The sequence below is a fragment of the Cyprinus carpio genome, chromosome B11, assembly GCF_018340385.1.
Source record: "Cyprinus carpio isolate SPL01 chromosome B11, ASM1834038v1, whole genome shotgun sequence".
Taxonomy (NCBI): domain Eukaryota; kingdom Metazoa; phylum Chordata; class Actinopteri; order Cypriniformes; family Cyprinidae; genus Cyprinus; species Cyprinus carpio.
Window position 1 is genome coordinate 8810872 of NC_056607.1, and position 24646 is coordinate 8835517.

The following is a 24646-nucleotide window of genomic DNA, read 5'->3' on the forward strand; positions in this document are numbered from 1 at the left end:
TTTGTCAATAAGGTCCTGCAGTGATGATGTATTTTAAACTCAATCCAGAAGTAGGCATAACCCTGGTTCCCTCGACTAAAACCCAGTAGGATTTTTCCACTGGCTTTTGGATTATTGCAAAAAAATAAGCTCCGTGGCCAACAACAGTTTATGATGTTATTGAATAAAGTGTGAAAATATCTTGAGCTTGTATTAACCACAGACGTTATTTAAGGCATTTAATCAAAAACCCAATTAAAAAACCCACTGACTTCAGGATGATGAAACTGCAAGTGCTAAAATGCTAACTTGTTTCTGGGTTTTGGTCTACAAAAAATCATAATCCTTGCAGCACTCTTTACACACATCACATTATGGAAATCGAATGAGTTTGAATGCATTTTCATGTTGAAAAGGAAACATTGGATCTAAAAAAAAAATGGCATGTTATTAACAGACAGCACAGTCCTGTCTATGTACAGTACATGTAAATTAAGATGTTTGAAAAGTTGATGTGCAGTTATTCAAAAACTGTGGATGTCTAAATTGTACTTCACTTGTGTGGCTATTAATACACTCATTATACAGGTTTCATAAATTAATTCTTTTTTAACATCACTGTAAATTAATTTTGGGGGAATAAATGCATTTAATTGCCATTAAAAGAGTCACAATGTATATATACATACTGAAAAAATGTTATTCTTATATTTGTCTTTTAAATACGACCTGAGCATGTTCTTGAGTAAGGTGCGTCTAGATAACATTAAGATGCACACTATCTGAACTCTATTTTTCATGCAGCACAACCCACATGAACTATTTTTCAACTCCGCAGCATCAAAGATGCTACTTGATTTCAAGCTCAGAAACATTTCTGAGCACTGTCAGAAAGGACAAACATCACTCACGCTGCGACGTGACAAACATCTCACTCATTTCATTGTATATTTAGCATCCTGCTCATCAATTTCAGATCGAGTAAGTGCCTGTGATATCTGATTTAATTGCTGTGAATTAGCATCTGGCTGGGGCACACATGTGTGGGGGCCGTTTGAAGAGATGCCCAGTACGGTGGTGCATGAGGTCTGACAGGCTTTTTTTTTTTTTTCTGACAGCGAACAGGGACTCTCTGAAATGCAAATGTGGCCAAGAGAGAGATGATGGCCATCCGACACGGATGCACATTTTGACATTTAAATGGCAGACGCTGTGACAGAGGTCATTGGCTTGCTGACAGTGACATCACATGACCTCTAATCACCCCTCTGTATCCAATATTGCGCTTATCTCCTGCCTGTTAAGCGCTGCTTATATTGGTGGATTAGTTGGTACTTGAGTGGGAAACATCAACAAGGAAATTACAAGACCTGTAAAGGTGCCGCCTTTATTGGGATAATGTGACATATCGTAGAGGTCCTCACATTTTTTTTCCCCTTAATAAAGCACTTGACACAATCTAATTAATCCCAGAATTAATACATACAGGAAATGGCGGCGCTTTAATGGCACATTAAAATGCATCTTGTCAGCGTATTACACACGGTTAATTTCAATTTGTTGCAATATTTTCAAGCAGCCAAGAATAAAAGCTCTACCTCCATGCAAACTTAACAGTGCCATTTTATCTTCTACCAGATGTAATGACAGTTTAATTGTCTGGGTAAACAACCTGCTCAGTTCGATGACTCATGACACCTTGAATACTTGAAGGTTTTTTGAAAATCCCTGACTGACTTCTTGTATTTCCGTCTTATTTAAACTGAGAAAAAGCAATTAATTGAGAAGAGGGCTGACACTAGCCTTGCTGAAATTGTTTATTTATCTGGAGACGAAGATCTGACAAACATATTGCTCATTCTATCTATCTATCCATCTATCTATCTATCTATCTATCTATCTATCTATCTATCTATCTATCTATCTATCTATCTATCTATCTATCTATCTATCTATCTGTCTATCTGTCTGTCTGTCTACATTTAAAACATCCAGAGGTTGAAATGCAAGTAGATATTTAAGATTAACTATTTAATTGTCTGTTTTTTTTATCACTGAAGTTACAGAAAAGTATAAAAAAAAATTGCTGTTATGTCGGTGAACATTTCAATTACGAGTGTCTGACACCTTTATTTTGCGCAACACTTAAGGAAAACAACAATCAGTGCTTTAGTTTTTGATGCTGCGCGCTCTCTGAACCTCTCCGCTGGTGTGTTGTGTGTTGGCCCTCAGCCTGCTGCGTGTGAAGATCGTGGCCCAGCTGTGATTGAAATGTGTTATAGATCCACGGCAGAGCACAAAGACCGATCAATACAGACAGTAAGAGGCTACACCTCTGTCTGCCGATCTGACAGAGAGCTCTCGTCCACGATCCATACTCAACAAGCGAGGAAAACTTCAAGGTTGAAACGCTGAAGGAAAAACACGCACGTTCTGCTGCTTTGAAGGACAGACAAAAACTTACAGAGGAGACAGCCGGAAGAATTGTCTCAGGCTGTTGTGGAGAGAAGTGCTTATCTGAAAGGTGTTTAAAATAGTGCTAAACTGTGAAGAAAATGCATTGTTTTTTAAAGGTAAATGCAAAACAAAAACATTCAATAACACATCTGATATAAGATGTATTGCACATAAAACACAATTGTTTTATTAATGTGGCAAATACTACCTGAAATATTTACAAACACAGAGAGATAGATAAACAAGTGAGTAATGTCTCCATGGTGCTATGATTGGCCTATTGTGCTGTTCACACAATAAATCCCACCTCTCTCTTTTAGATGGATTGATGAATGGATGGACAGAGCGGCAGATAGACAGAATGATAGACAGACAGACAGACAGACAGATGGATGGATAGAACGAAGGATAGATGATAGAACGATAGATAGATAGATAGACAGACAGACAGATAAATTGATAAAACAATGGATAGATGATAGATAGACAGAAAGACAGACAGATGATAGATAGATAGATAGATAGATAGATAGATAGATAGATAGATAGATAGATAGATAGATAGATAGATAGATAGATAGATAGATAGATAGATAGATAGATTGACAGACAGAACGACAGACAGACAGACAGATAGATAGATAGATAGATAGATAGATAGATAGATAGATAGATAGATAGATAGATAGATAGATAGATAGATAGATAGATAGATAGATAGATAGATAAATGGATAAAACAATGCATAGATGATAGAACGATAGATAGACAGACAGACAGACAGACATACAGACAGATAGATAGATAGACAGACAGACAGACAGAAAGACAGACAGATAGATAGATAGATAGAATGATAGATAGAACGATAGAACAATAGATAGACAGACAGACAGACAGACAGACAGACAGATAGATAGATAGATAGATAGATAGATAGATAGATAGATAGATAGATAGATAGATAGATAGATAGATAGATAGATAGATAGATAGATAGATAGATAGATAGATAGATAGATAGATAGATAGATATGGATGGATCTGATTATTAAACCTGAAGATTTCCTCTCTAGACATCTATTTGAGCAGCATGTATGTTGCTTGGTCTGTCTGAGGAATTGAGACGGTTCACCTAAGGATCCTGAGTAATGCTGCTCTTGGGGTTTTATGTTATTGGTTAAATGGTTCTGGAGGGCCCCAAAATTGTAGGGCATCAAGTGTGCAGGCTGAACCTACTTAGGGAAGCTGGTGTCTTCTCACAGCCTCTGTTGATTTCATTATCACCAAAAAAGAGTATTGACTGTCACAAAAGTGTTTATCTAATTGTATAAATAATTCATAGAAATATGATCTAGGTAAGCTGATGCAAAATTTTTACATACCAAGGGAAGAGGACCCATTGAATTTTTGCTAAATGTCAGCAAGTGAACTGTGTGGGTGGCCAGGCATCATAGTTCAGGCTGAAATAAGAAGATATTTGAACAGGGAGTCATCTCACAGAGAACACAGCAGAGTAAAATACACCCTGTTTTACACCATCACCTTAATAGCCCAGTACAGATATGCCAATACCTTTCTCTTGCTCCTTATGAATCATTGCAGTAGCCCAAAATCATTTACATAAACGTCCTATTTTCACATTCTCCTTTGCATATCATATTTAATAAACATACTCAGTCTGTGTCTATCATGATAGTTGAAATGTATCATTTCTCTGCCACTAGTGGCACCGAACAGAGTGCTTGAAATGCTTAAAATGGAAATCTTTCCTGCACAGTTTACTGCATAGTATATACTGTATACTGCATACTTTTCTACAAAGAAAGTTTTTAAAGGGGACATGAAATGGATTTTTAATTATTTAAATATGTTAAATAGGTTTACTTATAAACTGTGTCAGCAAGCGAACACACATCTGTATACTGTATCCAGTGTAGGCAAGATAGTGGCATTGATTGTAATTTGATTTCTTCAGTTGATCAGTTTTATGCTACATTATTGCTGTTTTATGGTTATCTTTGTTTAATTAAAAAAAAAATATATATATATGCAATTAAACCTTGATAGGAAAAATATATTAAATATTGAATCTAGAAAGAGATGTTAAACATCACAGTAGATATTCTTCAGGTGAATTATTCACAGGAAAATACGCTATCCAGAAGAGTGTACTGCTATGCATACCAATAATTTGCTATGTACAATATACATACTAAATGAAGCTTATTTCTACAACAGAACAAAAAAAATGTAACTGTGACTTTTCAGCACACAATCAGACTTTTTTCTCACAATTCTGAAAAAAAAAAGTCCAAACTGTGAGATATAAACTCGGAATTGTGAGCACTCTGAGATGATTAGAGATAAAAAGTTGCATGCATGTTTTTTACTATATACTACAAAAATCGTAAAACAATTTCCTGCTAAACAGCCTATTACAAGTTAGTTCCATCTGAAAATGATGCCATAGGTTGAGCCAGAGGTTAACATGTCAGGAATGTTCAGAAAGTTATGGGATATAAATATTGAGAATGTAAGTAAGAATAACTAATGAGAAACAGCCTGTTAAAATGCAACATTTATAATTCTGTTTAGCATAACCATAGATGCTGTTAAAAATGATGGCAAACCTTGAGCAGGAGTGCTGGAAAATGAATTTTAATGTGTTTTCCATCACATTCATCCTTGAATTCACAGCTTGAGATGAAAATGAAGGATGCCAGACATCAGCATCTACAGTGACCTCTATTGGCGGAAGCTGCAATAGAACTCCATTAATGTCTGCTCATCTCAGAAAACTAAGATGTCAAATACGATTATGTCAAACACCAAACATCTCTATCATTCTCAGGTGGACAGAGAGAAATAGAGATTTAGAGTGGGATAGAAACAGAGAGCAAGTGTTGCATTGGGTTTCATTCACTCCAGACTGCAGGCTGCATCTAGGGCAAAAAGCTGATGAAAACCGCTTTGCAAACACTGAAATAGACAAATAACTGGATGAGGGCAGACGAGATTGTTAACTTTGTCACCTTTGAGAGGCATCCCTGTTTTTGATCCCAGATCAACATGGGAACATCCTCTGGCTAAAACAGAGATGTCCTCTGCTCTGACAGGTCAAAGACATGAGAACACATTCAAAATGCACATGCAATGCATTAAGTATAAAATCAGACAAGCCTAAATCTGCTTCTTCTAAATCTGTCAAATATAGTGCTAGAAATATGAAACTGGATTAAGACTATTAAAGGAATAGTTCACGCAAAAATAAAACAACTGCTGTAAATTTACTCACCTGCAGGCAATCCAAGATGTAGATTATTTTGTTTCTTCATCAAAACATATTTGAAGAAATGTAGCATTACATCACTTGCTCACCAGTGGATCCTCTGCAGTGAATGGGTGCTGTCAGAATGAGAGTCCAAACAGCTGATAAAAACATCACAGTAATCCACAAATAATCCACTCCACACCTGTCTATCAGTTAACACCTTGTGGTTTGTAGGAAACAAATCCTTCGTTAAGACGTGTTTACATTAAAATGTTGTTTCTGGTCAAAATACGTGTCAGTTTTCCATAATAATGCTTTCTCCAGTCCTTTTTTCCTGTTACCCTTTCAAATTTTTAACTTGCCTGTAAATGGAGCTTAATCTGTGCATATTTCTCTCCTGATTCAGACAAAACAACTTCTTCAGTGGAGAAATCAATATTATGGATTATGAACAACAGTTTGAAATTAAAAACATCTTGACTTATTTGTTTCCTGGAAACACAGATTTTCACTTCACAAACTGTGAATCAGTGGACTGGAGTGGTGTGGATTATTGTGATGTTTTTATCAGCTGTTTGGAGTCTCATTCTGACGGCACCCATTCACTGCAGAGGATCCATTGGTGAGCAAGTGATGTAATGCTAAATCTCTTTTCTAATGAAGAAACAAACTCATCTACATCTTGGATGGCCTAAGTGTAAACTGGGAGTACATTTTCAGCAAATTTTTCATTTTTGGGTGAAATACTCCTTTAATGCAGCATCAGAAGTTTGTGGTGCACCATTTCACCTACGGTGTGCACTGGGGAGACTGGATCTTAATGGATTGCAGGATTCAACCTAAGGGTCCTTTCAGGCGATTACACAGGGGTGCCCAGATCAACCGTCCAACAGAGTTCAGTTCCAACCCAGAAAACTTATAATACCTGGCAAAAGCTATATAATAGCATAGGTTCCCAAATTGTACAGCACTATTTCTGGGTTCTTCATGCTTTTTGGGGCTGAAACTGCCCACAATTCCATGCAACACAGATGTGAAATCGTTTCTCCAAATGTCTCTAAAACAGTTTTTTACCAGGAATACTGCTGTTAAAAATTATTCCTTTAATAAAGTGGGCTGATATCGTCAACAAAACCACATACCCTTGATTATCAACCTTGTAGCTCACTGGTCTGTCTTCAAAGGTTTAAGCTATTGTTAAAAATCAATTAGGCTATGGAGAAACGTCTTACAGAAACCCGATTGTTGCACTCTATAACATAAGATTAGGGCGGGGATATCTGTTTGTCTGACTAACGACCGATGGGGGCGCGGTCAGGAAACCTGTCAGAAAAAAAATCAAAATTTGGAATATTACTACCATATATAAATATAGAAGAAACAGTAAGAGTAGTATGCTGATCCAAATTCTGGTTTCACAGTTGGAAGTCCGGTTTGTGGCATTCTATTGCACTTTTCCAAGTAGGACATTGGAAACCGTTGGAACGCAGCATGAGCACCCCTGATCTAAAGAAGTTTTATTCAGAGGTCTTAAAAACAGCAGCACTACTGCGGCATCTTACCGAGCTCATTAAATTTCAGCTGTGTCTATGCGCACGTCTGGTCCGCAACTTGCATTTATACGAAGCGATGATTATTTAATCAAAAGAAGTCTGTTTCTAAATCAGAGAAAAGCAGCGGAGGCATGCAGTTCGACCCCGAACCCGTCTTTCTCCTCATCGGCATTCTTTTTCATCGTACGGTTAGAAGTTTGATGTCTTAATTGAATATGTTTACAGAGAAGCAGGCTTCCTTCAATCTTGCAGCAACTGGGTTACCCTGTTTAACAGAAGAGGCTGCGTCCTCTGGTTCACCCCAAAATCTCTCTCTCTTTCCCCCTCTCGCTGGCTGCCTGTTCCCGCTTTGATCCTTCTCTGCAGACACCAGAAGAGATGACAGCTTTTCGACGAGTGTGCACCACTGAGGAGGAGAAAAAAAACGAGAGACTTTTTCAAATTTTTATCACCAGGTCACATGTAATGCGTCACACAAGCTTCTTGATAGGTTATGAATGTCTAGGACCTGCTGAGAACAGGCACCACACTTCACTTACATACGCCCATGCAAACACGCACCCCTGACGCCCTGGTGGGGTGGCGGCAGCTGACACAACCTGACATGTCGCCTTATCGTTTGGATTCGAGAACACATAGCAGATTTCCCCAACAGGTGGCTGATGTCTATAGAGACAAACAGTTATGACACAATCCACCATGTCTGTTTACTCGTATGAACATATGGAAAGAGCTGCCGCTCATTTGCCTGGCCAAGGCAAACGGCTTAAAATCAACTGACTTGCATTATGTAGATTGGGAGCTCTTGAAATTAATCTCAACCAGACAGCTTTATGATATGGGATCTATTTCAGGAGGATTTGGCTCTATTAAACAGCGTTTTCTACATATGTAGACTCCACAGATTATGTGTGCTGTCGCTAAGGCAAGAATCACTAATGCTACCGAAAAACGAAAGATTACTGAATTAGGTTTTATAAGAAAATACTCTTTCAGTCTTTCTGTTACAAAAGTTCATGTTTAATTCAATGTTACTTGCCTTTTCTTTGTACTTGTTTGTGAAATGTAGCAATTTCTGAGTGAAAACTGTTTCAAAGTAAACATAGGAAAGGTTTGGAAGGCTATTACTTTTGGAGTGATCACAATTTTCACCTGGTGGATATTAAAAAAAAAAAATCCTGTTGGGACTTTTCATATAGGAGCTATATGTGACCCTGGAGCACAAAACCATATTTGTAGCAATAGCCAACAATAGATTGTATGGGTCAAAATAATTTTTCATTTATGCCAAAAATCATTAAGATATTAAGTAAAGCTCATGTTCAATGAATATGTAAATTTCCGACTGTAAATATATAAAAATTTCATTTCTGATTAGTAATATGCATTGCTAAGGACTTCAGTTGGACAACTTTAAAGCTGATTTTCTCAATATTTAGATTTTTTTTTGTACTCTTTTAGATTACAGATTTTCAAATAGTTATATCTCAGCTGATATTGTTCTATCTTAACAAACCATACATAATTAAAAAAGCTTATTTATTCAGCTTTCAGAAGATGTATAAATCTCAATTTCAAAAAATTGACCCTAATGACTCGTTTTGTGATCCAGGTTCACATATTAGCTGTGAAAACAAAATAAAAAAATGAACCTCTGTTTTATGGTCTTTGCATAATCATGAAAGAAGAAATAGTGAATTTATAACTTTGCACAGACAAGATTAGTAAGTGATTTATTCAACTAGCCTTAAGGAAACATCAAAATGCAGTGCATTGCCTCATTAACTTACAGTAAATGCATTAATGTAAACTAATGTAAACTAACTAACCACCAAGAGTACCTTGGCCAACCAACTTCATCAGAAGGAGTTTTTATGGAGAATATCTCTGCTCATATACTGTGTTTGACCTTTAAGACTTATTTTTTGTACAGACTTAATGGAATCCTTTTTTTAGCAATAGTTTATAAGCCTCGTTTTTTTCAGTTGACTGTTAGAAATGAACATTCTAAAGATTTAATAATTTAAAGATTTTATCTAGCTGTGTGGAAGTTTTTAAACCCTTCAATACGGCTTAAGAATTCCTTAAAACATCTCTCTTGGAAGTTTCAAAGGCATTAGCATTGAATATATTCTAGCTTTAAAATGCCTTCTGGCTGAGGAGAATCTTTCATCCCGGAAAGTCTTTGTTCTAATTTAAATAAGTTGCTTTGCGGGGCGTTAAAGCTCCGCGGCCCCTAATTTTTCAGCCTACTTCAAGCCATCTGGAGTTTACTGCAGATTAAAACTCAGTGTTGCTTCATATAAAATGTTAGAGAACCTTTTGGGGAGGATCATGGAAACTAATTATGTTCAGCATTAAAGAGAAACAAAGCAAATCTGAGAAAAAATGGTTCCTGTGTGAAGCTTCTTGCTAGACATAGAAGATTTATGTTCAGTGACTTGGTGTGAAAAAATATCTGGGTTATATCTATATTAGGGCTGTCAAATGATTAATCACGATTAATCACATCCAAAATAAAAGTTTTGTTTACATAATATATGTATGTGTACAGGGTATATTTATTATGTATATATAAATACACACACATAAATTATATACATGTTATGTTACATGTATATACATTTATATATTTATATTCTTATATTTTATATTATATATAAATATATTTAATATATAAACATAACATATTCTTCTTAAATATATACATGCATGTGTGTGTATTTATATATACATAATAAATATACACAGTATACACACATATATTATGTAAACAAAACTTTTATTTTGGATGTGATTAATCGTGATTAATCATTTGACAGCCCTAATCTATATATAAAAGTGCACATTTGGACTTAAAATTTTGGACATTTAAAAATTTTTAAACCATCATTCCCACCACATCTCGTATTACTAATTAAATTCTGTGGTGGAAATGACATGTTAAACATTTTTGATTATATCTTTCTCTAACTAAGAGTAATTAATGGTTAACTTTTATATGATTTTATATGACATTTTTTGCATAAGCTGATTGAAAATGACACCATAAAATAAAGTTGCATCTCATATTAAGAAATATCCATCATTTAGACTTAACGGGTATAACAACCTATCTGATTCTTTAATTTGGCATACTTCAATAAAAAAGACATTAGTATTTTCTTCCGCCGTCCTCTCGCTGTGAGTCTCCTCTCATTTTTCCGCAGGGCTCTTGTTCAAGAATAGTCTGCCTGCGATTGTAAATAAGTACGTCTTAAAATTCAAAATCCCTAGACTGGGTTCTCGCTGCGTGTTTGTGTGTAAAACAGGCTGCGGGGAGTTGAGATCTATTTGAATAAACTCCCCACAGCACTGACTGAAGTGTGCTATCAGAGGTTCAGCGATGGGACGCAGCTGCACCCGGACTCCTGGTTGTTTCAGGATGGAGATGCTGTTTGGCGAGAGAAAATACCTGCTCTTTTAAATGCAACCTGCACCCGAACCTTCACCTGCTAAACAACCTGACACAGTCAGCATCTTTAAACGCAGAGCGACACCCACAACTGTGTGGACTCAGTGGGTGCCTCTCTAATATGCATTTGCCTGCAGCATGAATTTGCATGTTGGTCAAGGAAGGTTCACGCTAGAAAGTGCTAGTTTGGGGCTGGTCTAGCAAAAAATGTCCCGGGTTCAATACAAATTAAAATCTATTGACGACATCTATGTGTGCACTTACAATGAAAGTCCAGGCACTACATTCAAATAAACAAGTTTCAGAGGTTCCGCGACAGGACCTAAAAGAGTAGTGCAATGGGTGCCATAAGTAATATATAATAGCAAGTAATCCTCACGACTCCAGTCCATCAATTGACATCTCGTGGAGTGAAAAGCTGTATCAAGCATGTAAGAACAATATCCATCAAGCTAAAATACGAGTCCTCGATCCATTACATTATAGTCAACAAGTCTGAATGAGGAGAGAAAAATGCACAGATCAAGCACCATTTACAATCCAAAACAGCTCTAAACAAATATGCTGATGTGAGAGGACAATGTGAGAGTTATTATGGACTCTTATTTTGGCCAGAAGTGATTTTATGATAGATTTGTTAAATATGCACCAGGACATTAACTGATGGACTGAAGGAGTGTGGATTACTTGTGGATTATTGTGATGTGTTTATCAGCTGTTTGGACTCTCGTTCTGACGGCACCCATTCGCTGCAGAGGATCCATTGGTGAGCAAGTGATGCAATGCTACTTTTCTCCAAATCTGTTCTGATGAAGAGACAAACTCATCTACATCTTGAATGGCCTGAGGGAGAGTAAATTGTCAGCTAAATTTCATTTTAGGGAAACTATTTCACATTGAGATTAGCATTATAAACAACACTTAATAACCCTTGTTTGTGCAATTCATCCCCTTTCATGACCATATAAACCCTTTAGCTTAACCCTACGTTACCCCTAATATTTCATCCACTTATAACACTTAAGGACAAATTAAACAACTTCAATTTTATAAACTTCACAGTAACCTTGGTGTCTGTATTTTATGAACTGAATTTCTGCCTGAAGTGGTTAAAAAATGTAGAATATGCACTTATACGACATTAATTGCCAAAGACCAAAACAACCTTTTATATTGTATAAAGTGTACGAATCTGAATTCACATGAAATACCTACATACAGCTCAAAAAAGTATCTGTACAATTAAGAAAGCATGAATGTCACTGCCTCATATAGCAAAATATAAAACTACCTTTTCATAAAATGTTTTGCATGAAAACTTTCTTTGAAATAAATGGCTCTTGGTTTGATATTTTGTGCTGTAAAGGACAATAAAGACACTGACATTTTTTAAGCATGGCTTAAGCACACAAATATTTTTTGTAGTCAGGTAAACAGACAACAATATACAGAACCCACCTAAAGAAATTACACAGTCAAAACAGTTTTAATATAATCACAATCGTTCTACACATGAGCTCACTTGAAGAACACACACGAAAAACTAACACTGCATAACAGCCGTACTATTAAAATATCCATTTCTCTACACAAAACTGGATTAAAATTACTAAGCAAATCATATCGTAGCAGTGCCATACTGCCCTCTTGTGTCCTTTTATTAGCCTTGCAACTGTAGAGTTGCAATGGACAAGCTGCTATCAGTTATTGCCTTTCCTGGGGGCATTTTAAAAATCGTCACCAAAGTATAAAGATGTTTATATATGTTTCCATTCAAAGCATTAGCTCAACATTTATGAGAGCCCTACCTGAATGCATCTCAGTAAATATGCCCAGGTCACATTTCGCCCTAGAAGACAAAAAAAACAACATATGTATTTAATATAATCAAAATTATAATTTGCATTAAGAAAATGAAGCATATTTGAAAACAACTGGGATTTTTGCATTGCGACGTTTTCATTTTACATTTCATTTTTTCCATCTACATTATTTTCTTAATTTGTTTAGATATATTTATTTAGTAACTTTAACAAAATACAATCTTCTCAAATACCAGACTAAACAATTGATTGTTTTTTTATTATTATTATTATTTATTTATTTATTATTATTTATTTCTCACAATGCAATTGAATGGTTCGACAAACATTCTTGATTAAAAAAAACAAATGTTCTATTTATTTCTTTGGATTATGAGAGCAGGTTAGGACAGGTTTTGTGAGAATTTGTATGATTCACCAACATTAAAATGTAGTTTTTACCAGATTAAATGAATTTTTTGGTCTGATAAGGATTCTAAGCACCTTGTATAACAGCAACTAGTGATCTAATTGCACTCCACTGTACTTTGCCCATGAGCTGTGAGCAAATACAAGTTTATGCATGTGGGCCTCACATCTGTATGGTGTTGTAGCCTGTGTGAGCATTTTTTTGCACATGTCCTACTTTTTGTGACAGCAAAGATGTGATTTCTGCGTGCACTCCAGGGAGAAAAGTGAGTGGTTGCTGTGGTAACAGATGACATGCATCCAAATAAACAAAAACAATATGAGACGACTGACCCTTGATAGTAGCAGATTTCTTTCTCAGGAACTCATACAGAGATGCTTTGGAAGATTAGAGAAGGCTAAAGAAATGCAAACACTGATGGATGGGCAACTAAATAAATAAATAAAATGGATGAGAATCATACCTGGTTGCCATGGAGACATACCTTCTCCTCACTTCAATAACTGCTGAGCAGAGAGGATTCCAGGGTCTGCAGCGAAAGACTCGGGAATAAAGAGGGAGAAATCCTTCGCCCTGGAACACAAATAAAGAGAAATACACAGTCACTGCATTTCATGTATGCAGAAAAAATCCTTTGAAATGATATGTTAGATGCATTGCTTATGCTGGAATACAGCTGCCTTGCAGTCATGTGACTCTGTTGACTGAATATCAAGCAGCCTGCATTGCTATTCACATTCATTTCCATCAAAATAGCAAGAGTGAATGTTTCAAGCTTTAATAACATAAACACAATGATGAATATGTTATTAAATTTTTTTCAATAATTATCAAGTTGAGGCACATTTTAGGGCAAAAGTCAGCTAAAATCAATACTTTGTGGGTCTTAAACCTTTCTTTTCTATGCTCTCGAACCACATATTAATTTACACAAACTTAATTTCAGAGAGAGAGAAAAGACTGAAACAACAACAAACTAAGATCATTTCTGAGCAATAATAACAACTGAACAGACAAAGCAAACCTAGCTGAGGGTATATGGTCTGGAGACATTAGATTAGGTTTGATTACAGCATTTTATTTTTAATTTTTTGTTCTTACTGAGAATCACAATTTGGATTGATTGGGGGGGGGGGTCTCATTAAAAATAACAATGAACACTAACATTATTTTCGTATATTTTTAAATGATGAAATATGATATCAGGGTTAAGCAATATTAGCACTGTTTACCGTTAGCATTACTATGTTTTGCTATCATATCTGCAGTAATAATTTACTTAAAATCTCACTTTAGGCCAGTGTCTAGCAAAAATGGATACTTTTGGGGTTTCAGATCTTCTGCTCTGCGCTGACCATTATTAAAAGCGCATATTAATTCACATAAACTTAATTTCAAGCGAAACAAAGTTGTTCTACACTTAAACTGGGACATCTTGCATATCGTAAGGGCCTCTTTTTGTTTCTGAGCCATGCTGTTCAACCTATCCGCAAAAGAGGGGGAGGGTAATTGCTTCGGAGACGCCTGTGTTTGATCGACAGCCGCGAAACCCAATCCCAAATCAAACATTCGTTCAAACTGACCAATAGCGTCGCTCCCCTGGCAAATCCAGCCGAGTGGGCGGAGCCTAAACAAAAATGCCCGCCCACCATCCAATCGTTAGGTTGCGCGAAGGCTGCAGTTTCAGTTTGTTTTATTCACCATTTTGAGTAGCTGAAGGTACAATTTAAACTAAATACTTTCGTAGAGAAGGAGTATTTCCCGCATTGTTTCATTTTTTACCACAGGGAGAGGGCGTTGGTTTTGCGACGTCACCTTTACCCCCCTTGTGTTTTAAAATACCACATTTCGTCTGCATTTTCCCCTGCTTTTCTTCTGCTCTTTCACAATTTTTAACCTCTACAGTATTCCTGCAAAATGGCAAGACCAGTGAGGTACGTGTGTTTCCGTTCGTCCTGCTGATGGCTGCTGCATGCACACCGAGTCCTGGGCTTCACGCATGTGTGCCAGGCATCCTTAGCTTCTCGTCTAGAGCTCGGTTTGGTAACGTTTTTGCTCGTTCGTGCATGTGTTTTGCTCGTTGTCTCCTTCCCAGTGGCGGATGACTGTCTCTTTTATATTAATGGCTAGATCTTGCACGTCTCTGATGTGCCTCAACCAGGATCCTGCGATCTGATGTTGTTCCTTGTGCATTACCCACCTAACGTTACATTTCAGAATATGTGTGTTGTGTGAGAAACTCTCAAAGGCTTCGTGTTTCTTTGTAAGCCAGTGAGAATATGGCTTCCCATTCATCCTCGCCAAAGCTTCAGGAGGGGTAATAAAACCCCTCTGGAGGTGCTCATTGGCCCTCTCGTGTGATTTTGTAACCTGTCGTGCGCACATATTTGCGCAAACATCTCAGTGATGCAGAAATAATAGGTTGCGAAAGCCCCTTGGTGTTTTTTGGACAGGGAAGCGCGTTTTGGGTTTTTTTTATGATACCGTTAAATTAACACGACGCGGGTGACGTCACAGGGGGGCGGGGTGGCCAAGAGCGACCACACCTCCCCCTCGTACCAAAAAAAATCAAAATTTGATATTCACTCTCCGCATTTTGAGTCCAGATGACAACAGCAGATTAGTATATACGACTATGTGTTATTTTTATGTACAAAAGATGAAAAATATCGCACGCGTTCATCACGCATCGACTATAAAACGGTCCCGCGCTGCCCTCCGTTGGGGAAAGATACTGTTTTTACCATAAAACTTGAATAAGCACTGCTATTAAAACATAAATTAAGACCGATTCTGAAAAGAGTCTGACGGTACTAACTATTGTTATTAATAAACATGTAAATTAGACATTATTAGATGAACAGGAAATAGTGAATGACAAGATTCCTGCGCAATTTTCAGATTTTACTGTTTAATAAATATACTGTATCTTGTATAATATCATGTGCTCTCTGGATTGATTTTTAAGTGTGCACTGAACAATAGGAGAGAATGCTATTTCGGTCTCAATACTTAAAAATTGTGTTACTTGCCAATTCTTTGTAGTTATTTGTAAAAATTTACTAGCAGTTTTTGAGTGGAAAGGTTTCGTATTTTAAATTATAATCCAAAAAGTCTTGTGATCCATCTAATTACTAAGAAGTAACTTGTGGCTCTTCGAGCATCTCAACACTGTGTTGAGTGGCCTGAGTGGTTAAATAGGACAAGACTGCAGTATTAATGAAACCCTCATTGAAATGCTAATTAAGGACCTGTTTAACGATCATTAATTCGAGAGAACATAACGAAGCGAGGCATGTTAAATGAGCTTTAGTTTCCTGAAGAAATGCTGACCACCTTCTAATGGTCTGTGAGCCCTTAAAACGTGAATGAACGCCACGTGCACCGCTGCATCACAAACTCTGTCTTTACAGTATGTTGTCTCTCTTACAGGAACAGAAAGGTGGTGAATTACTCCCAGTTCAACGAATCTGACGATGCAGGTAATAAACCATCTCTAAATCCATTGGTTAAGCTTCGGAAAAGTATTAATGTATGTCAGCAGTACTCTTTGCATGTTTGCTTAATATTGGCATATAAGCATTCTTATAAGCAATTCAAAACTCTTTTAGGTAATCAGCTATTGTGTGCTTTGTTCAATCTGTCTTGGTTTTTGCCCCCAGATGAGGACTATGGAAGAGAAAAGGAAACAACTAAGAAGATACGTGCTCCACCTCGTGAAATCAAGCACAAGAAGTCTAAGAATTCGCAGGAAGAGAGGCAAGAATCTACTTTTCTCCATTTTAAATTACTTAATATGTGGCAAATGGTGCGAACGAGTGAATTTCATGACTGGTTTCGCATGTGTTCGGATCTCTGGGGAATGTAAACCTTTTTGAGATCCATTTTCTCCTTGTGACCCACATAATGCGGCAGTTAATTATAACTAGGAAATAAATACCACACACTAGGACGTTTTCCTTCAAAGATCAAACTACTAACGCTCCTTTTCTGTTCTTACAGCGAGGATTCCGATGACAAACTCTCCAAATCCAAAAATGATTCAGCAGGTGAATTGCGTTAGTTTCATCTACCGGAGATGAATTATTGATTTATAAGGATGAGATGATCACGCTCTGATCTTGTGTTTTACAGATGATTTCGGTAGTGATGAAGACAACGACTTTGGAGAGAAAGAGGAAGATGAAGATGGAGGAAGTGACTATGATGACAAAAAGGCCAAAAAGGGAAAGAAAGGAAAGGCAGAGAAGCCAGGCAAAAAGTCTCTGAAGAGGAAACGAGGTGGAGGTGAGTCGCGGATCGACAAAAAATGCATTAAACATGAAGCACCAGACGTTAAACTATCAGCATAAAGTCTAGTCTTATTCTGGCCAAGAACTGCCCATTAAGACGGAATAGGATCATGTGATCAATATATAAAACAATCACAGTTTAGGAGAGCATGCCATGAAACCAGAAATGCAAATGAAATGAAGCATGAATGAAAATATGGGTGCATCTGTTGTGCATGACGCTTGTGATTCCTCTGCAGATGACAGTGATGATGATGATAAAGAGGTGAGCAGGAAACCGAGGCAGGTGAGGCAGGCTGCGTCAAAGGCCGTGTCCAAACAGAGAGAAATCCTTCTGGGAGATGGAGGCAGTGAGGATGAAGAAAAGGATGAGGAACAGCAGCCATACCTGGACCGTAAGTGGGCTAGTTTTTAAATGGATACTCCACCCCAAAATGAAAATTTTGTCATTAATCACTTACCCCCATGTCGTTCCAAACCTGTAAAAGCTTTGTTCGTCTTCAGAACACAATTTAAGATATTTTGGATGAAAACTGGGAGGCCTGTGACTGTCCCATAGACTGCCAAGTAAATAGCAGTGTCAAGGTCCATAAATGGTATGAAAGTCATCTTCAGAATACTCCCATCTGCCATCAGACGTCCAATCTAGGTTATATAAAGCGACGGGAACACTTTGTAAGCGAAGAAAACAAAAATAACGACTTTATTCAACAATTCCTTTGTCAACAGTCTCCTCTGTGTCTCTCCATATCGCCGTATGCTGCATATGCTGCTCTGTGTCATCCGCGCCACAAGGATGCGCTGTTTTATTTCAAATCAAGGCTAAATACACGTAGAAATAGTGTATCCTTGTGGCGCGGATGATACAGAAGAGGTAGAAGTGATATGGAGAGACACAGAGAAGAATGTTGACAAAGGAATTGTTGAATAAAGTCGTTATTTTTGTTTTCTTCGCTTACAAAAAGTGTTCCCGTTGCTTCATATAACCCAGATTGCACGTCTGATGCAAGATGGAGTATTCTGACGACGACTTTCATACCTTTTATGGACCTTGACACTGTTATTTATTTGGCAGTCTATGGGACAGTCACAGGCCTCCAGGTGTTCATCCAAAATATCTTAAATTGTGTTCCGAAGATGAACGGAGCTTTTACGGGTTTGGAACGACATGGGGGTAAGTGATTAATGACAAAATTTTCATTTTGGGGTGGAGTATCCCTTTAACTTTGTTGTTAAAGGGATAGTTCACCCGAAAATCAAAATTATGTCATTAATGACTCACCCTCATGTCGTTCCAAACCCGTGAGACCTCCGTTCATCTTCGGAACACAGTATAAGATATTTTAGATTTAGTCCGAGAGCTTTCTGTCCCTCCATTGAGAATGTATGTATGGTATACTGTCCACGTCCAGAAAGGTAATAAAAACATCTTCAAAGTAGTCCATGTGACATCAGAGGGTCCGTTAGAATTTTTTGAAGCATCGAAAATACATTTTGGTCCAAAAATATCAAAAACTACGACTTTATTCAGCATTGACTTCTCTCCAGGGTCTGTTATGAGAGCGTTAACAGCACATCCGGTTAGCGAACGAATCACTCGATGTAACCGGATCTTCTTGAACCAGTTCACCAAATCGAACTGAATCGTTTGTAACGGTTCGCGTCAACAATAAGCATTAATCCACCAATGACTTAAACTGTTAACTTTTGTAACATGGCTAACACTCCCTCTGAGTTCAAATAAACCAATATCCCGGAGTAATTCATTTACTCAAACAGTACAGTGACTGAACCGAGCCAGATAACAAACGAAACATTGACTCGTTCTCGAGTCAAGAACCGGTTGCATCGGTTTTCGGATCACCGGTAGTGATGGGAAGTTCTGTTCTTTTCCGCGAACCGGTTCTTTCGGACAGTTTGATTCAATAAACCGGTTGCCGAAAACGGTTCACCAGTTCTTTTGCGCTCGACGTAATGACTTCATTGGCGATGATTGCCCTTGATTCAAGCCTTCGGTTTACCCGCGCTCATAACATTAGCACAGAATCGGTTCAGAATCAATCACCAAAAGAACCAGTTCGGTTCAGACGCGCTGTGTGTCAGTCTGAATCACGCATGCGTAGTATCATCAGCTCCTCGGTTCTCGAACCGGATGCGTCCGACAGAAACGGTTCTTGACTCGAGAACGAGTCAATGTTTCGTTCGTTATCTGGCTCGGTTCAGTCACTGTACTGTTTGAGTAAATGAATTACTCCGGGATATTGGTTTATTTGAACTCAGAGGGAGTGTCAGCCATGTTAAAAAAGTTAACAGCTTAAGTCATTGGTGGATTAATGCTTATTGTTGACGCGAACCGTTTCAAACGATTCAGTTCGATTTGGTGAACTGGTTCAAGAAGATCCGGTTACATCGAGTGATTCGTTCGCGAACCGGATGTGTGGTGAACGCGCTCCTAACAGACCCGGGAGAGAAGTCAATGCTGAATAAAGTCGTAGTTTTTTATATTTTTGGACCAAAATGTATTTTCGATGCTTCAAAAAATTCTAACGGACCCTCTGATGTCACATGGACTACTTTGAAGATGTTTTTATTACCTTTCTGGACGTGGACAGTATACCGTACATACATTCTCAATGGAGGGACAGAAAGCTCTCGGACTAAATCTAAAATATCTTATACTGTGTTCCGAAGATGAACGGAGGTCTCACGGGTTTGGAACGACATGAGGGTGAGTCATTAATGACATAATTTTGATTTTTGGGTGAACTATCCCTTTAAACTCTGATTAGGCATTATTGTTATTATTAACATTGCTTATAGTTGCTAATGATTTTGGCCTGGCAAAAGATAAAACGAGTGAACAAAAAATTAATAAAAGCCTTTTTGAATTGAGCCAGTAATTAGACACCAATATATTACAATATTCTCTGTTGCAGAAGAGTCAGGCAGTGATGAAGACTTCATGGTTGATGATGATGATGACAGCGACTATGGGCACTCCAAAAAGAAAGGCAAAAAAGTAGTGCCGAGAGGAGGAAGGAGAGTGGAGAAGAAGGACAAGAAATCTCCTAAACCCCGACTAAAGGCCACAGGTAACTACTGCCGCTCTTGAGATTTTAGGGTATGGACAAGAGTCTTCAGTTTCTCTTTTTGTGTTCCAAGGAACAAAGAATATCTTACGGGCTTGAAATGAAATGTAAATGATGTTAGCATAAAATAATGACGTTATATTTTTGGGGTCAACTATTCCTTAAATTTTCTCATTTAAGTCATGTATTGCTTAAAGTTGTTGGCCTGAGGCTATTGAATTCGAATATGCCAAAAAGACCTTAGGCAGAAATATTTTGAAGTTTGAATAAACCTACTGCAGTACTACTGTAGCCACAAGGTACAAGTCAGTAAGATTATTTTAAAGTTTTTTTTTTTTTTTTTTTTTTTTAAAGAAGACTCAATGCCTCAAACAATAATATTACGAAATAAGTACTATTTTAAAATAACAGTTTTGTTTTAATATGTGAATATGTAATATATTCATGTAATGGCAAAGCTGAATTTTCAGCATCATTACTCTAGTGTTCATTGTCATGTGATCCTTTAGAAATCAATCTAATATTCTGATTTGATGCACGAGAAACATTTCTTATTATCAATATTGACAACAATTGCTGCTGCTTGTCTTTGAGTTTTTTTTTTTTTTTTTTTTTACAATTCTTTGATGAATAAAATTCAAAAGAACTGCATTTTTTGAAATCAAAATCTTTTGTAACTTATCCTTTCTGAATGAAACATTAAAAAAAAAACTCTTAATGACCCCAAACTTTATAAACATGTATGTTTGTCCCTCAGTGAACCCCAGCCCTATGAAAGGTAAAGGGAAAGGTCGCCCGAGTGCGGCTAAAGCAGTGGAGAAATCCTCGCCCAAAGACGACGAGGAACCCGAGAGTCCTCTTGAAGATGAGGAGGAAGAAGAGGTGGAGAAGAAGGAGTCTCCTCCATCCAAAAAGACGAAGGATGAAGCCCCTGAAGACGAGGAAGAAGACGAAGAAGAGGACGGCTCAGAAGAGGAGGCTCAATCCGGGGAAGACTAGCCATGTTACTAACGTTGTCCCTTTCTTTTATTTCCCTTTATACTTTCTTTGTTGCTTTTTTTTGTTTTGTTTTTTTAGTTTGTTTGCTTTTCAGATTTTTTTCAGTGTCTGTTGTGGCCTGGCTCAACGGTTTGAACTTTCTTTTTCCTTTTTTTTTTTTACCTATGATTTCCACATCGCGAAGGACATTTTCCCAGAACTTGTGAGCGTATATATCTATATATATTATTGAGTAAAATGTGTCTGAGTCTGTTTATTTATGGGTATATAATCTCGAGGGAAGCCCATCGTTCCAACCAAGTAGCGTCGCTGCACGCCCACATGACCGAATTCTCCAAAAATGCTTTGCTCGTTTATTTCCGTAACCTGTATAAAGCGTAGCGTTCACTTTGCATTGTTGCGGCTGATGGTCCTCATTCATGAAATGAATTGCTGTGTAAAATGTTCGTAAAACCATTCGTGTGTAAAGTATCGCAACTAAGAGCCTCACTCAAAAACAAAAGTGTAAACACCAATTGTTTACAAACTCTTACAGCCAATTAGGTTGTGCTTGTATTTAACAACGAGGACCACTTTGTTGCGTTCAGTTTGTTCGCAAAACCGCATTTGCGAAACTTACCACAAAATACAGCAATTTACCTATGAATGGTTTTGCGAAGTTCTACAAACGTGTTTCCTGAATGAGATCCGATGCGTTTGTTGTGTAGTGACTATCTAGAAAGCCTTTGTTAGAAAGTTTCGTAATAGTTGACAGCGTTTGTTTTGATACTAGCGGTCAGGGTCGTGCTTATCCGAGGATTCGTTTTGTATTTATTCAACATGCGCTTGCAGCTCTTTACATGTTGGCCATCAGCTGAAGAGGGAGAAACTAATGCTATCTAATGCTCATGTTTTGAGAATTTCTTTCGTCGTGGTACACATTTTATCAAGGGTTTGCCATTCAGTTTGTAGTTTTACCTTTTAAATAAACTGTCTCGATTTGTGTAGTTTAAACAATAATGCTGTCACTGTTTGAATAGAATATTCTGGGTTAAAAATGTCAAGTTCTGTTTATGAAATCTGCAGAATTTCCACCGAAAATCTTAAAGATTTGTACCTCGGTTTGTTGTGCACTTATAATGGAAGCCTATACAGCAACTGTACAAGGTTTGCTCCCTTGTAAGTGCATTTGATTGAGATATGATTTTGAAATATTTTCTGTGATAATTCGTTCTGCAGATGATTATCCATTGAGCTAAGCTTATTTTGAACCTGGAATATTTCTAGATTCATGCTCATTTCACTCTGAACTATTGTGCGTTTGTTTTGTTTTTCGTACACCAGATCATCTCGTAAAAAGGCTGCAGTTACGAATGCTTTCATCTCTTCTCTCAAAAGAGGCACGCAGCGAGTGTTCTGAGATCGGGCCTTTAAACGGTTAATTGCATGAGAAATGTGAATCTGGAGTCTCGCTCACAGTTTCTGCCTTACAGAGCCTGTTTTTTTTTATATATATATTGTACCACGAAGCTAAACGTTCAGAAACCGGGACTCGTGCCTGGTTTTGTCCGAGATTGTATTGCTGTTTTTGAGGGATCTCTTCAGCCGAGCAAATAATGTTTTAAAGAGTCAAATGTTGTTTTTCTTCAGCCCTGGATCAGATGCGTTTGTGATGTGACAGAGAGGCATATTTGCACTGTGAGGATGGAGTAGAATTGTACCATTCATACCTTATGTGTGTTTGCTCATTAAATATATATTTCTGTTGCTGCTTGGTTTTAATTTCAGACACATATGATGTATATCCCACGATGCATTTCAAGGGGCTTTTCTGTCTACAACGCGTACATGGCATTCTGACTAGGTTCGATCCTTTCTGCCAGGCATCTCTGAATATTTTTCACTCGTGCTGTCTATGAATTGAGTTTTAACCTAGCTGTCCAAAAATGTATGAATGTTGTTTTTTTTTGGTTTTTTTTTTTTTTGTGCTTGCTTTAATTTGAAGTTTGTTTGTTTCTTTTTTTTTTCCTTCCTCAGAATTTTTTTTTTTTTTTTTGTATTGTTTGTTTTTTTAAGAAAAGAAATAAAATGTATCTTCATTTTAATGAGTAACTCTTGTACTGGTGTCTTCTTGTGCAAAACATCTTGGAGAGCCACATTTTATAAATGTTTTATGTGTGATACTATTAAGTTAGTGTGAATGTCATTTAAATGTTTTCTTTATTCAAAATCAATTGTTTCAACTTAGTCTTAAAATGATGAGAGCCGTAAGAAACAGCATAAGTTTAATGCTTCCTCAGCGAGTTTCTATTTGTTTGTGTCACCGAAACACAATCTTAAAGGAATAGTTCACCCCAAAAATATTTTTTCACCCTTTTAGGCTAAGATTTTTTTTTTTTTTCATCAGGAAAGATCTGAAGAAATTTAGCATCCAAAATTTCCTAAATTCGGAAACAATGGTTTAAAGTTTAAAAGTCTTGATGGATTTGTTTCCTACAAACATGCAGATTTTTGTTTCACAATACCTTCTTGGACTGGAGTGGTGTGGATTACCGTGACGTTTTTATCAGCGGTTTGGACTCTCATTCTGATGGCACCCATTCACTGCAGAGGATCCTTTGGTGAGCAAGTGATGTAATGCTACATTTCTCCAAATCTGTTCTGATGAAGAAACAAACTCATCCACATCTTGGATGGCCTGAGCATGACTGTTTTCAGAAAATGTCAATTTTGGGGTGCACTATTCCTTTAAAAGTAAATTCATAGTTGCATCAGTTCTGACAGCACTTTAGAGATCTCAAATAGTGACAGAACTGCATTTCTCTAGAAACTAGATGAAAAACAATCGTATGCATAACGCATAGTTGTCTGAATTATCCGAGTATAACAAGGATATTTGAGACACTTATGTGTTGTTAGTATAATGTTTACTAATATGAATTACAATTTGATCAAATTAAGATTTAGAGTTTAAATATAGCAGGTGCAGGAACACGAAGTGCTTATTTTGCAGTTACTGCTAAAACCAGCTTGATTTTAGTAGTATTTAAGTTAGTTTGTCATTCTATCTTTGTTTTATAAATTCGCCAGCAGTTGCAATACTAAATTCCAACACATGATGACAGTGTTGTCAAATTTCAATTCCTTCAACGAATGTGCAAGTCAAGACCAAGACGTGTAAGCCACGTTTGTGCATTTTTAAAGAGATTTGTCTGGTATCCGTACTTTAACTACTACAACTTTGACTTCTTTACACCCAGCGCTGTACAGGACGACAACTATTAAAAATCAGTCTGTGCGATGAATAAATTTACCTGCCATACAGGTTTGAAATGTGT

At 37.2% G+C, this 24646-nt stretch overlaps 1 protein-coding gene across 2 annotated transcripts; it reads left to right on the forward strand.

Annotated features, from left to right (window-relative positions):
- The first annotated feature begins 14618 nt into the window (after positions 1–14618).
- On the forward strand, positions 14619–23093 carry LOC109078608 (nuclear ubiquitous casein and cyclin-dependent kinase substrate 1-like). Of its 2 annotated transcripts, none has more exons than XM_042733760.1 (8): positions 14619–14883; positions 16382–16431; positions 16612–16708; positions 16952–16998; positions 17084–17236; positions 17481–17636; positions 20181–20333; positions 21088–23093. In XM_042733760.1, the coding sequence occupies exons 1-8, from the start codon at positions 14867–14869 to the stop codon at positions 21327–21329; spliced, it is 915 nt and encodes a 304-aa protein (XP_042589694.1). In that variant the 5' UTR covers positions 14619–14866; the 3' UTR covers positions 21330–23093. The 2 variants fall into 2 exon arrangements, with proteins under 2 accessions (XP_042589694.1, XP_042589693.1); XM_042733759.1 differs by having other exon boundaries at positions 14623–14883; positions 20178–20333.
- The last annotated feature ends 1553 nt before the right edge of the window (positions 23094–24646 follow it).

Bases quoted from the DNA above. Each gene is read 5' to 3' on its own strand.
- LOC109078608 (XM_042733759.1), top strand. The intron at 17,637-20,177 runs GTAAGTGGGCTA...TCTCTGTTGCAG, and splicing joins ACAGCAGCCATACCTGGACC to AAGAGTCAGGCAGTGATGAA. The intron at 20,334-21,087 runs GTAACTACTGCC...TTTGTCCCTCAG, and splicing joins ACCCCGACTAAAGGCCACAG to TGAACCCCAGCCCTATGAAA.